This window comes from Peromyscus eremicus, chromosome 16_21 (assembly GCF_949786415.1).
Source record: "Peromyscus eremicus chromosome 16_21, PerEre_H2_v1, whole genome shotgun sequence".
Lineage (NCBI taxonomy): Eukaryota > Metazoa > Chordata > Mammalia > Rodentia > Cricetidae > Peromyscus > Peromyscus eremicus.
The window spans coordinates 63871485-63885874 of NC_081432.1; the positions used below are offsets into that span (position 1 = coordinate 63871485).

The 14390-nt window shown below is 46.2% G+C and overlaps 1 protein-coding gene across 1 annotated transcript in view; it reads right to left on the bottom strand.

The window, feature by feature from the left end:
* Rftn1 (raftlin, lipid raft linker 1) overlaps positions 1-14390 on the bottom strand; it is a 196992-nt gene that overhangs the window by 87523 nt on the left and 95079 nt on the right. Inside the window, exon 4 of the mRNA XM_059281590.1 lies at positions 3648-3756. Within this exon, the coding sequence (XP_059137573.1) occupies positions 3648-3756 (109 nt within the window). The remainder of the gene's footprint in view (positions 1-3647; positions 3757-14390) is intronic.

A 14390-nucleotide genomic window follows, 5' to 3' on the forward strand; every position in this document is an offset into this window, starting at 1 on the left:
ACACACAGTGTGCCTACATGTCCTCAGACACAAACACAAAATACATCTTTAAGAAAGTAAAGTTAGACTCTGACTCTGCTTGCAGGAGGGGCCTGAATATTCAACAAGCCCTTAGGAGGTAAATGCTGAGCCATCCTGTCACAGGCAAAGCATCAGTCCTGGGGTTCTGTTCAGTGTTCCCCCACATCTTCAAAACTATCACGTTTCTGGAACCCTTAGCAGGCATCAGCAGTGGCCTTTGTCAAAGGTAGTTCAATGAATGTCTCATCATGTGTTCTCTTCCACTGGGCAAAGCCCAAGGACTGCCCTGGTCTCTCCCCACAGTTTTCCCCATTCACTGTAACACATGTCTAGTTCATGAAATGGTCCTGTAGGTCTCAGGCTCCATCATCAGGGAGTGAGTCTGAGGGCAAAGGTCACCTAAACAGAGAAAGGGAGTGTGGCCTCCTCTACAGACAGGGTGAGGGAGCTCTTACCAGGGAAGCTGGGCATGGTGGCTTCACCCACCTAGTCACTCTCAAACCTATCCATCCACAAAACTAGACTTGTGAGGAAGGGAAGGAGAGAGAGAGAAGGAAGGACAAGACACTGATTTCTCTTTTTCTTCTTGTGCTGTTGGGAACTGGGTTCAGGGTCTTGAATGTGCTAGGCAAATGCTCTACCAGTGAGACAGTCTCACAATGTAGCCCAGGCTAGACTGATCCTCCTGCCTTAGCCTCCTGGGTGCTGGGATTACAGATCTAATCACTGACATCCTGCTGTTTGTGGTACTCCTGCTGAGGCTCCCTGCCATTCCCAGCATCCTCACAGGCAACCCCCACTGAACCGGCTAGAGCAAGACCATAGAGGAAAACCATGTGATCAACAAAGCCCTGCCCCACGAAGAAGAGACACCATTCTCTATATCTCTACCCACACGAAGACAGAACCTGGCCTTGGATCTTTGGTTCCCACAGGAACGGCACGGTCCCCCTCCCCCACCCATCTCACCTGACGGAACCTTCAGTGCACACCACTCCTGCCAAGACCTCCCCACGTAACCCCGGTGCCTCTTTGCCACGGAAGGATAAATCCGGGCCCCATTCAGCAATCCCAGATCCGGGCAAGGCCTAGCCCTGCCAGCTCAGGGTCTTCTCTGAAGATCTGGTAGTAGGTATCAGATGATACATGAAGTGACCCTGAAAGGTTCAAAGAGCCTTCCACACTCAATTCTCATTTACACATGTGTGCCAGTGACACTCGTAGGTCACTTGTGAACTACTGTTCACTTAGGGTAAGAGGAAGCCGTGGCACTGGCTCCAGCCCCCTGCGTCATCACTTTAAAGCTGGGCCAGTATTTTGGGAGCAATAATGGTCCTGCTCCTCTGGCTTTCCCAAAAGGTCCAGAGAGGGTAAAGAGGTCTGAACATTCTTATGAATGAACATTCAGGCCCCTCACTATAAGGCTTGGCCTCCTTCACTCTCCTCCGGGAACAGGATGTGCCAGAGGGCCTCACAGACAGCCCCTGGACCCTAGGGACAACAGCTGAGGCCCCCAGGGAACGCAGCGGAATGTCACCCCCACAGTCTGCTTTGCCCACTTGGCTCTAGGCCCTGGAAGCAGTCCTGCTAAGCTGCCCCACACTCTGCAGTTGAACTGTTCTGTGGTCCACAGTTAATAATTTACACACCGGCCAGCTGGCTGATGTACTGCAGGATATGAGAGGGGAACTGGAATGCAGGAACCCAGATTTAACCACACCAGAAAGGCACTCAGAGAACGTCAAGGGGCCCACAGTGGGAAGGTTCCTCTTCAAGCTCTCTTGACCCCTGTATAAGCAGTACTATGTGGAGGAGGGCGTAAATTAGAGCATCTTCAGCAAAGTCTACATGACAGAGACTATGACTTTATTTCCCAATTGTCTAGTCCCCCTTTTGGTCACACTTTCTAGCCAAAGGTTCCACTAATTTAAAACATTTGGTTGGAAAATAATGTTGGGACATTGTTCTTAAGGGAGAAAATCTGCTTGGTTTGAATTCAACTCTAATATGCAGAGAAGAATATGAGCTTACGTCACAAGGCAGGATAACGACAAACGGGCTAATTAGCATCTTATCTGAAGACAAATCTACTCGGCACGGGAGCAGGAGCCATTATTTCACAGAAATAATGACCCAGACATAAAGTAATGACAGCCAGCCATGGGAGCCAGGGCATGCCTTCATCTCAGCCTACCTTCATGGCAAAGAACAAGGACACCAACTCCCCTTCCCCTAGCAGTCATTAACTGTCAATAAGGCCCAGAATTCTTATTAAACATACAGAATGGACAGGTGTCAATTATACCCAATTATTGAATGAATCCTCAGACAGTGGTGCCTGTACACTCTCATATATAATGAGTGGGAAAAACAATGCTGGGATAAGAGAAGTTAAAAGTTAACTAAAATATGGCTAACGTCCCCCAGGGCTTAGACCCTACACAGATGTTGCATCAAGGAAGCACAGCAGCCAAGCAGCCCACAAAACAGAGTACCACTTCCTGAACACTGATGCAATGGGTCTACCACACAGTGGTTTGGTCTGTAAGCAAACTTACCATTTTTTTTTAACTGGTCACAAGAAAGTGCAGCACCTGTAAGTGCACAGAAGTAAGACTTGTGACCATAACTATTGCTGGCCAACATGTCTACTATACCATGCTCTTTCATCTTTCATTTAGAAGGTACCATCTACCCTCCCTCTCTGTACACACACACACACACACACACACACAATTTAATATAAAACACAAGACAGCAAGATCTGTAACTCAGTTTGACAAAATGCTTACCTAAAATGACCAAGATTCTCAGTTCAACCCCCCAGTGCCACATAAACCAGACATGGTGATACAGACCCATAATCCCAGTACTCCGGAAACAAAGGGAAAGAGAATTAGAAGTTCAGGGCCATTCTTGGCTACATGGTGACTTTGAGGCTGGCTTAGACCACACAAACAAAACCAAACAAAACAGGCAGGCTATTCCAGGACTGCCACAGTGCATTGAAATGTTGTACAATGGCCTGTGCATGTAGGTCAAGATCAGTACTCTCTGGACATTGCCCAGGGCTCATGGCAGCACATGGGAGACTACACACAGAGAACATACATGAAAGACTACACACAAGAGAACACGGTGCACATGAAGACAGAACTCAGCCCCCGTCTGGAGTGCAGACATTCCTTCTGTTGCAAACGCCATGTAGAATTCAAATAGTGCCTGTGACCACCTCCAACACAGAACAAGTTCAATGCCAAGCACAAGTCTTGGTGGTAGGCAGTCCCTGCAGGTAGGTAGTGTCGCCTGGTACAACAGCATGCCTGTCACCTCAGGATCCTGGCCTGCTCACAGGCCAGGAAAGAAAGGGGCTTGTAGCAACACAGACCTCCCAGGACAAGGGGGAGATGGCATCTGGGAGTCAGGCCCTTTGAGGGTTTGAGTGTATCTCCAGCCCTACAAGACAAAACACAAGGTCGCCCCAGCCTGGGCAGAAGAGCCATAGTGTTCCAGAGTCATCCCCAGCTGTCCTCTGTGATGTGGCTGACCCATCGACCTGCTCTCCAGCCCATCCACTCAGGAACCTGCTCTGTTTCTCTGTTTCTCTCACTTCATTGTGGTCTTACCTTCTTAATGAACTCTGGGACGAGCTTCTGGTCTGCCAGGTATTCTGAGGAGGAGCAGTAATCCAATTCCAAGATGTAGCCTTCATTGTGAAGCTCGGTCTTCTGAGACCTGAAGAGAGAATCAAAGAGTGAAAATCTACAGTCTTTGTTTATAAAACGAACCTAACCACCGGCTAACGAAGCCCCCAAATCTTCCCTGAATGTAACTGACAAAAATAGCACTGCTGGGAGACAATTTACGGTAAATAACTGCACACGTACGTGTACACACACACACACACACACACACACACACACACACACGCTCACGTGTGCTCACGTGCATACGTATGTATGTATGTATCTCCATGCCTCTGAAAGATCTCCAAGAAGGTTGAGCGTGTTCTCAGTACTTGGGAGGCTAACCCTGGAGGACTGAGACTTTGCAGCCAGCTTGGGATCTCAGAGAAAGGACAGAGAAAGGAATGGGGACCAGGAAGAAGGAGAGGAGAGGAGGGATGAAGGGGACCATGAGGGAGAGAGGAAGAGAAGGATCAGCTTCAGTCGGTTTCCATTGGTTTCCATCTACTAGGAAAAGAGTTAGCATGAGACACACACAGCCAATCACAGCGGTGGCCTCTGGCTGGGGAGGCCTGGGTGAGGGGGGGGAGACAGGGACTTGGGGCAGCAGTGTGAGGGTGATTAAAAGGGATGCTAGCTGTAACTCTGAAGTTTCCATTTTTTAATGAAGAAAACCATATTCATATATGACTTCGAAAATTAATTTGTAAGGCCTTTAAAGGGTTCAACTCCTACAGAGGAGAAGTTGGCAAAAATCTACCAAAATGAACGATAAAGCAAGGACAGTCTATGTTGGGCCAGTGAGTGGCTCAGAGGTAAAATCACGTGCTGCCACGTCTGATGGCCTGAGTGCATCCCTGAGAGCCACGTGGCAGAAGGAGGAAACAGACTCCCACAGGCTGTCTTCTGATTTCTACATATGTATACAAGAGCATACACACACACACACACACACACACACACACACACACGTAATAAAAATTTTAAAAAGACTATGAGGCAACTGTGAGCAGAAATTCTGGAGAAGCAGAGTATAATGAAGGGTGGTCAGAGGTACAAGTCTTGGGTTTTGGCATGACCATTTGCCAGCATGCCCGGTTCACCCCACCTACCGATGGCTGAGTTGCACCCCCCCCAACAGACCCACTCTGATACTGTACACAGCTGGGTCATCAGGAGAAGCATGAGCAGATGGCCACCAGAGAGGAAGTCCACAGTCATCTCTCTGTGGACTTGTGTGTGGCAACAGCAAGGCCCTGGAGAACCCTGGAAGCTTCAGATGTCAGAAGTGGAGGGAGTTTTCTAGGCCCAGCAGGCCTGAGGTAACATGAGGTACAATGAATGATCAACACAGGATGCTGTCTATCCTAGGTGGCTGGTCACAGGGCTCCTACCACATGCCCAGATGCTCTGTACCAGCTGAGGAGTGAGGTGGCCCTCCTGGACACAATGAGGAGTCTCTACCAGAGGCCTAGCCATAAAATCCCTAAAGTGTACTCTTTAAACACACACAGACACACACACACACACACACACACACACACACACACACACCCCTCAAATACCACACACACTTACACTATATCACATACCATATGTACACACACACACCACACACTCAAACACAACACACATATCACACACACTCACATATCACACACACACACCACACACACACACAACAAATAGTATAGTACATGTGAATGCATATTTGTTATGATAGTGTAAAAATGAATCTCCAAGGTTTCCACATACAGTGAAAAGCAATTTATGCTTCTATTAACCATCTGGGTATGATTTACATAAAATTTAAAAGAGAAAAAAATTAAAGAGGAGTTGGTATTCCCCAGGTGTGAGACTGTGGTTCATTAAGCAAACTTCAACAGGTTATTTTTATTTTGCTGTTTCCTGTAGCATATCCTTTCTGAGGTGGCATAATGTTTGAGACATCAAAGAATAAGCTGACTCCAAATTAGTCTATCTGGAATAAACTAATTCTAACAATTAACTGGCTCAGAACCGAGCCTTCTTGTTTCAATACTTGGTCAGAGATTTAGTCATGTTCTTACTTCTTCCCCTAGAAAAACTACGACAGAAGGCTCCAGACCTTTGAACGAGGTTTGGTCAGGATGTATTGTCATACATCTCAACTGGTAAAACTAAGATGGGGAGGAGAGCCCTAAGAGAGGCCTGAGGAATGGCCCTGAGCTCAATCCCAAGACCCTTGTAAAAATCCAGGCCTGGCAGGGTTTATGATGACAGCACTGGGGGGTGGGGGGGACACAGGTGAACCCCCGGCCGGCCATCCTGCCTAGCCTAGTCATCATTGAACTCCAGGTCCCAGTGAGAGACCTATGCCAAAAAGCAAGATAGACAGTACTTTGAACAATACCTAATGTTGACCTCATGTGTGTACGTGTGTGTGTGTGTGTGTGTGTGTGTGTGTGTGTATGCACACGTGAGTACATGCTGCTGTGAGCTACCAAGTGTGTCATCACGGAGCACGAAAACCATTTCAGTCCCCAAAGAGGAAGACATGGGAACAGCCTTTTCAGAAAAGGCCTCTCAGAGGACAGGCCTAGGTCCCGTAAGGCAGCTGAGAGTACAGAGACGGATGACAGCAGTTATACCGTGACTCTGGGAACTAGGGACAGAGACGTGGACAGCTCCTGGTGGGAGCCTCCCGGAGCCAGGCTCGGGCCGTCTAGTGAATCACGGGGTAAGGGAACAGGTATTTGCTACAGTCAGCTGCTGAGGAAGACGCAGTGACCAGAGTCTCCTGGCTGAGTCACCACTTGCCACCCTCCTGTGGGTGAGGGAGAGGCCATGCCATTGTGTGGCCTTGGAATGGGACGTGGGAACATCAACTTCCCTGAGCTCAGATGACATTACTTCTGGAATGGATGAAGAGATGTGGATTTAAACAAAAGGAAAACAGAGGGTCACAACATGGTCCTTTAGGGATGAGGGAAACTGAGTAGAAGAAAAAAACAACCTCTCTGGTTGTCTTGCTTATGAATTAACAGTACATACTTCAAAGCCTGCAGAGGATTGGGGTGCACTACAACACACCCTTATCCTCCAGGCCAAGCTTCAGAGGCTGAGGGATCTAGAGCTAGCTGGAAAGGTGTCACATCTACATAAGCCGTGAGATACTGTCTCCAAACTTCCTAGGCCTCTGTGCTTTCTATGGCAGGTAGGAGAGTGGTGAGTAACTGTTTATGAGAGAACCTGTGGGGACAGGATAACACAGACCTCCCAGGACAGAGCAAACAGAGCCTTAATCAAAAGCACAGAGGAAGTCCTTGAAGGGCACTGAACACAGATGTGACATGGCTTGATCATTTTAAAAGGATCCTTCCCTTCCAGCTTCAAGGGCAGCTGGGAGACTGTCTCCGTGGTCCGGACAACAGATGCTGGTATTCCAAGTGGGGTAGCTATGGTGAGAAGTAATGGGTTCTGTTTTTGAGGCAGAATCTTCATACTATCCAAGGGACAGGTTGTAGGGCACCAAAGGAAAAAGTAGACGAGATGATGCCAAGATTGCTGTCTTTGCAGTTAGGGGAATGGATGAAATTGCCACAGTCATGATGGGGAATAGTTCGGTTGGCACAGGTTTGGCAGGGCAAGAGAAAATGACAATTCAGTTTCATCTATGTTAAATGTGACATATCCAGCTGACATCCATGTAGACATATCTGTTACACAGTTGAAAACACATTCAAATCTGAGGTGGGGCTGTAACTCAGTAGACTGCCTGCCTAGCATTTGCAAAGCCCTTGGCTTAATCCCCACTGCTACATGAACCAGGCATGATCCACCTGAACTCCCAGCACTCAGGAGGTGGAGGTGGGAAAACCAGATGTTCAAGGCCATGCTCAACTATGTTACATGTTCATGGACAGCCTGGGCTACACAAAGCTCTGTCTCAAAAAGAAAAGGGAGGGAGGAAGGGAGGGAGGGAGGGAGGGAGGGAGGGAGGGAGGGAGGGAAGGGGAGAAGGGAAGGGAGGGGGAGGAGAGGGAGGAAGAGAGAAAAATAGGGAGAGAGGAAGGAAGGAAGAGTACACACAGTCTCAAGTCAGGTAGCTGGAGATGTAATGTAAAGATCACTGGCATCCACACAGTATTTAAAGCCTGGGGCCAGCTGAGCTCCTCACAAACTCTCAAGACTCTTCACTATAAGAACTCAGAGGCAAGGAGGAGATTACAGTAAGTCTACACCAGCAGCTACCTGAGGAGACTGGTTTCTGGAAGTCACTTAAGGAAGCTTGTCGCTGAGGAAGGTAGAAGTTACCCTGTCAATTGCTTACACGAGCAAGCTCATCTTCTTCTCTCTAATTTGCATATTCTTTTGAAATCCCAGGAGGGATCCATCCTAGGAAACAGGTCTAAAGGTATCTGCGTGCCTTAATATCTGAGCACTCTGTGAAGTTGGCTGACTGTCACGTTACTCTACCGGCTCGGTTCAGGACACCTGAGGTCCTCTGGAGGAAACATCGTGCTTCTGAGCTGCTTCCTAGAAGCAACCTTGGGGAAACTGAAGGGAGTGCTCTGGTCTCTCACTGCATGGACCTCCCCTGTGTTTGTGGCACTGGACAGGCTAAGTTCAGCCATTCCAAAGGAGTCACCATGGCCTGGGAATGACCCTCTCTAAGCCATTAAAAATACACACTTCTAAGTAAATCCTGCTACCACATGTTGCATTAAACATTTGAAATGATTTCAAGCAAAATAGTGAATCCCTGAACTTCCTACAAAGTAAGAATAACTTGTGAGCTGAGCTCATTTGGGTCTTTGGGGGCAGATTTAATTTAAAGCTACTTTAAAAATATTAAAAATTATCAACCATTCCTTTAAGTAAAAAGCACATGGCATAGAATTATGACACAGCGACTTTTAAGTAATAAACACATAACAGATCTCACTTTGGTCTAAGTCACAGAAGTCATAACCTAAGTCATTTCAAAGTTTAGATGACTCCCTTTTCCTAAGCTAGGAGGCAGAGCTAAAATTTCAGTCAAAAAAAGAACAAGAGATGGTGTAGCTCCTCAGCAGGGAGGGCCATTTTTTGCTCTTTTTAGAGATAATTGTAAGAAGCAGAGACAAGAACCAACCTAGATCAGGGCACTTCTCCAGCCAGATAAAAAGTTACTAAATGTCAGTTGTCAAAAACAAATTCTTAACTCTGGGAAACAGGAAGAGAGGTTAAGACCCACCCAGCCCAGCCAATCCTATTTTTTTTTCCTCTTCCAAAATAACACCAGGTTCAATGAGAATGACCAGAATAGCTGTTTTTGTTTTTAAAAAATAGTAAGGAAAGAAATGAGCCAGCTGTAAGTCTGTATGCTGGTTGGCCGTCTGTCAACTTGACACAGCTAGGATCATCTTAAGAAGGGAACCTCAACTGAGAAAATGCCTCCAGCAGATCAATCGGCCTGCAGGCAGCATGGCCATGACCATGGCGTTTTCTTGATTAATGATTGATGTGGGAGCACTCAGCCCACTGAGGGAAGTGTGCCACCCATGAGTTTGTGGGCTGGGACTGTATAAGAAACAGGCTGAGTAAGCAACATGTCATTGGTGGCACTAAGTCAAATCCTGCCCTTAAGAAGAGTCTGAAGGGTGGAGGGATGGCTCACAGTTGAGAGCATTCCTGCTCCTGTAGAAGACCTGGGTTCAGTCCCAGCACCCACATCTGGATGGCTCAGCAGTTGAGGGCATTTCCTGCTCCTGCAGAAGACCTGGGTTCAGTTCCCAACACCCACATCTGGATGGCTCAGCAGTTGAGGGCATTTCCTGCTCCTTATAACCCATGATGTTCCTATGGTGCTTCCAGAATAATGAGGAAAAGGGATTTTCTATGATTTGTATACTCTATCTTTGCAAAACAAACAACAAACAAACAAACAAATGAGAGGGCTGGAGTTCAAAGTTTCCCCTAATTCTGAAGGGTTAAAAACGCCTGAGAGAGAAAAATGGAAAAAAGGGAGAAATCCCTGTGGATCTTTACTGACTGCAGCTACTATAATACAGACCATCAGCAGAGCTCAGGAGGAAGAGAACAGGAGGACGAGCCTGCCAGGCGCTGCCCCTTCTGATCCCCCCCCCCAGGCCTCTGCCACCACCTTAGTCAAAAAGGGTTTGCTATCTACAGGAGCATTCTGGAAATGATGACACTGTCACCACATACTCTCAAGAAGCTGTGTGCTGCCCAATGGGTGCCTGTTACAGGGCAACATCAACTTACTACACCGTCACTTAGATTAGAGACAATATTGCCACATCCTGTCTCCACGCTTACAGTCAGTGCTGGCTCTTCGCTAGATAAACCACCCAACACCTAACACAAGGCCTTTCTGTTCATCCTGTCTCTGCGCTGACAGTCAGTGCTGGCTCTTCGCTAGATAAACCACCCAACACCTAACACAAGGCCTTTCTGTTCGCCCTGAAGGCCATGTGTAAACGAAGGTCCTTTCTGTCCGTGCTCTGGGCTACAGGAAGAGGGGAACAGCCATAGGAAGAACCCTGCTCTCTTGGACTCCTGCAGACTCTCACGAAACACGCACACCAATCATAGCAAAAGCTAATGTTCATAATAATGCATATTAACAACATTTTTATCAGGAACAGAATGCTGAGTAAAATCAAATATTCCTGACATTTGCTGGTTCAGAAAAAGTCGCACATCTGCACACAGAAGTAACAAGGATAGCTGCCCATGAGTGGTCCTCAAGCGATGTATGGGCCACAGCCAGCCGAGTGACAGGAAGTCTCGGTTTGCACAGTTACAGGTTTCAAGTTCAAGTCTGCTGCTATTTCTGCTCCTCTAGTTCCTACCTGCACACTGCCTGCCTGGGATAGGGCAAAGGACCGCCATGCTCTGCATCTGCAGCATCCAAGGACGTCACCACAGAAATGTGTCCAGCACAACTCAAGAGAGTGAAGCTTCCATTTTAAAGTTTCCCTTCAGTTCCAGGGCCGAAGAGATGCTCAGGTGTTAAGAGCACTTGTTGCTCTTGCAGAGGACCTGGGTTCCCAGTTCCCAGCACCCACATGGTAGCTTTCAGCCTTCCACAACCCCAGTTCCAGGGGATCCAGCACCTTCCTCTGGACTCCACAGGCCCGGCATATAAATGTAGAGTACACACACACACACACACACACACACACACACACACACACACACACACGGAGGCTGAACACTCATACACATAAAGATACATTGTTTTCTAAAATTAAGCTTTGATTCACATGTGTCCGTGTTAGGAAGACACAGCTTAGCTCTGTCCTTACACTTGAATGTACCCAGAGCCCATTTGGAATCTCCTAAAATGCAGATTCTGGTTCTACATTAGAGCAGGGGACCTGAGAACCTGAAATTTCTCAGGAACTCCCAGGAGATGCTAACACTACTGGTCCATGAACCACATTTGAGCTGCAAACGTCTACCTCAGGAACCGTGAGTCTAACCCTGGGGCTTCCTTTGGGTTCACTGTCTACATGATTTTACCCACACCTCCCTCTACGGAAAAGCTTGTGTGACTACACTAATGTCTCGCGTGTGCCATAAAGCACACAAACAAGTCGTCAGAACACTGAGAAGATGAGAAACAAGTGGATGAGCATCATCCTTGGATGACCACCGGAAGCCTGGATTATCAGAAGCTGGCATCTCAAGGCAGAAATGTCTAATTGAAATGAGACTCCTTGTTAAATATAACCGAAGGCCATGAATGTTTCAAACCGTCTTTTTGGTAACTGCAAGTTTCTTCAAGTTAGATCTCAATAGGTCTGGCAATTTAACCTCACTCTGTGCCCAACAAAGTTCTTCTGAACAGTAAGAGCAGAGGTAGTCATTTCTAGTGTGTCTGGGGACAGGTGGTGGGAGCAGTACTATTATCCTGAGTCTGAAATCACTTCACAGGGTTTCTAAAGACCTGTATATTTTATGAGTTATCTGGCATTTTAATACATATGTATCATTGTACTTTGCTCATATTTACCCCATACTCCTTCATTCCCCCATCTATTTCCCCACTTCCTCCTGCTGGACCCTTTAATCTCAATCTCTCTCTCTCTCTCTCTCTCACATACACACACACACACACACACACACACACACACTACTGACATACATACATTTATATATACATACATACACACGCATTCTTTACACAAGAGAAAACACAATGGAGCCGGACAGATGGCTCAGTGGTTAAGAGTATGTACTGCTCTTACAGAGGATCCAAGTTCAGGTCCCAACATCCACATCAGATGGTTATGACTCCAGCTTCAGGGACTCTAACACCTCTATCCTATGTACCCACGCACAAATACAGATGCACGCAGGTACCCACACCTAAGCACCCATACACAAATATACATACACACAGGTACCCACACCTAAGCACCCATACACAAACATACATACACACAGGTATCCACACCTAAGCACCCATACACAAATACAGATGCACGCAGGTACCCACACCTAAGCACCCATACACAAATATACATACACACAGGTATCCACACCTAAGCACCCATACACAAATATACATACACACAGGTATCCACACCTAAGCACCCATACACAAATATACATACACACAGGTATCCACACCTAAGCACCCATACACAAATACAGATGCACGCAGGTACCCACACCTAAGCACCCACGCACAAATAATGATACACGCAGGTACCCACACCTAAGCACCCATACACAAATATACATACACACAGGTATCCACACCTAAGCACCCGTACACAAATACACATACAAGCAGGTATCCACACCTATTCACCCGTACACAAATACACATACATGCAGGTATCCACACCTATGCACCCATACACAAATACACATACAAGCAGGTATCCACACCTATTCACCCGTACACAAATACAGATACACAAAGGTACCCACGCCTACGCACCCATACACAAATAGATACACATAGGTAACCACACCTATGAACCCATATACAAATACATATACACACACAATTAAACTGTTGCTATTAATTATACATTTTAATAATAAAATATATCTTTTATAAAAAGAGAAAATGAGATATTTTGTCTTCCTTCCCTCCCTTTACTATAAAAAGCTACTTTAGTTAAAATGTAAATAATTCACAAATCCACTTTGCTGAGGTCTTAGCCAATCTCCTCTGAACCGAGCCATTTCCAGAGACCCTTCCTGCTCCATACAGGATAGGCAGGTAGCCTCTGACATGCACACCAAGCCAGGACACCTTCAACCTAAATACTACTCAAATATCAGTGGTTAGTGACTTCGTTTCTCTCCTAAAGTTCCACTGAAAATAACTATAAGAAACAGTCTCCACTCTCCCTTTGCGCTGGGTGTGTCTCTTCCATCTATGTCACTAACTACTAACCCAGCACAGTACACAGACTTCTCAAAATGACTTCAAAGCTCTAAGCAATTTACTTCTAACAATAATATTGAACCCTGTGTTCTTGAAAATACAAGGTGAAAATTAATCTCAAATTACTATGTTAATGTAATTACAGTTTCAACAGGTTTTATGGTGAACTGTAGAAAATTACTTTAGGCTTCATACAGAAAAATAAATGTATAAAAGTGACCATGATCCTGAAGGATAGTTTTCTTATTACTATACACACTACAAATTTATTGTAATAATTTATATGATATAGGGGTTGGGGACATAAGTCAGTTGGTACAGCATGTGTTTAGCAAGTGTGAGGCCCTCAGTCTGATCCCCAGCAAGGGAAAAAAGATAATGCAAAACCCAATAAATAAAGCAAAAAAAATAAATAAAGAATCATGGAGCTAGAAAGATGGCTCAGGGGTTACGAGAACTTGCTGCTCTTTCAGGGGACATAAGTTCAGTTCCCAGCACTCCAGTTCCCAGTACTCATATTGGGAGCTCACAGCCACCTGGAACCAGTTCCAAGGAATCTGATGCCCTCTTCTGGCCTCCACAGGCACCTGCACTTGTGCGCGCGCACACACACACACACACACACACACACACACACACCTAAACATGAATCTTTTTTAAAAATCAGGAACAAATTAAGGCATATATGGAAAGCCTAGTCATAATAAACATGCCATTTCATTTGGTGGCAAAATCAGGTTAGTATAATGAATGTTTTTGGCAACATTGGCTTCCTAGAAAAGAGTAAAGTTAGAGGCCTGCCTTGCACACTAACTCTAATTCAGACAGTCTCGACTGGAAGCAGTTTTCCTCATTGGTGGATGTTTGGCTGTGCCGGGAGGCATTTGTGATTTCCACAAGTACGAGATGGGAAGGTCATCACTAGTATGTAAGTACCGAGAATGTGCAGTGAGGTGCTCTTCATAGTCTTCACCCAGGCTTCAAAAATAAAGACAGTGGGTACCATGATGCAGTGTGCAAGGACTCCATAATAAGTAAACTGCTGCTGTGATAATTGCCAAAGACGGTTAAGTCATATCAAGAAGCTCCTCCAAACACATGGATGTTCTTTACTAGGCAAATAGGTTTTTCTTTTCTAGTAAGATCTAGGTTAATGGGCACAGCAATTGGGGGACTTAAGCAACATTGGGTTTAAGAACGAGCACGCCAAGGACATGGGTATGTTGTCAACTTCCCTCTGTAGAGATGATCTCACCTCCTCTCTAAAAGAAGGCTGCCACTTCAGA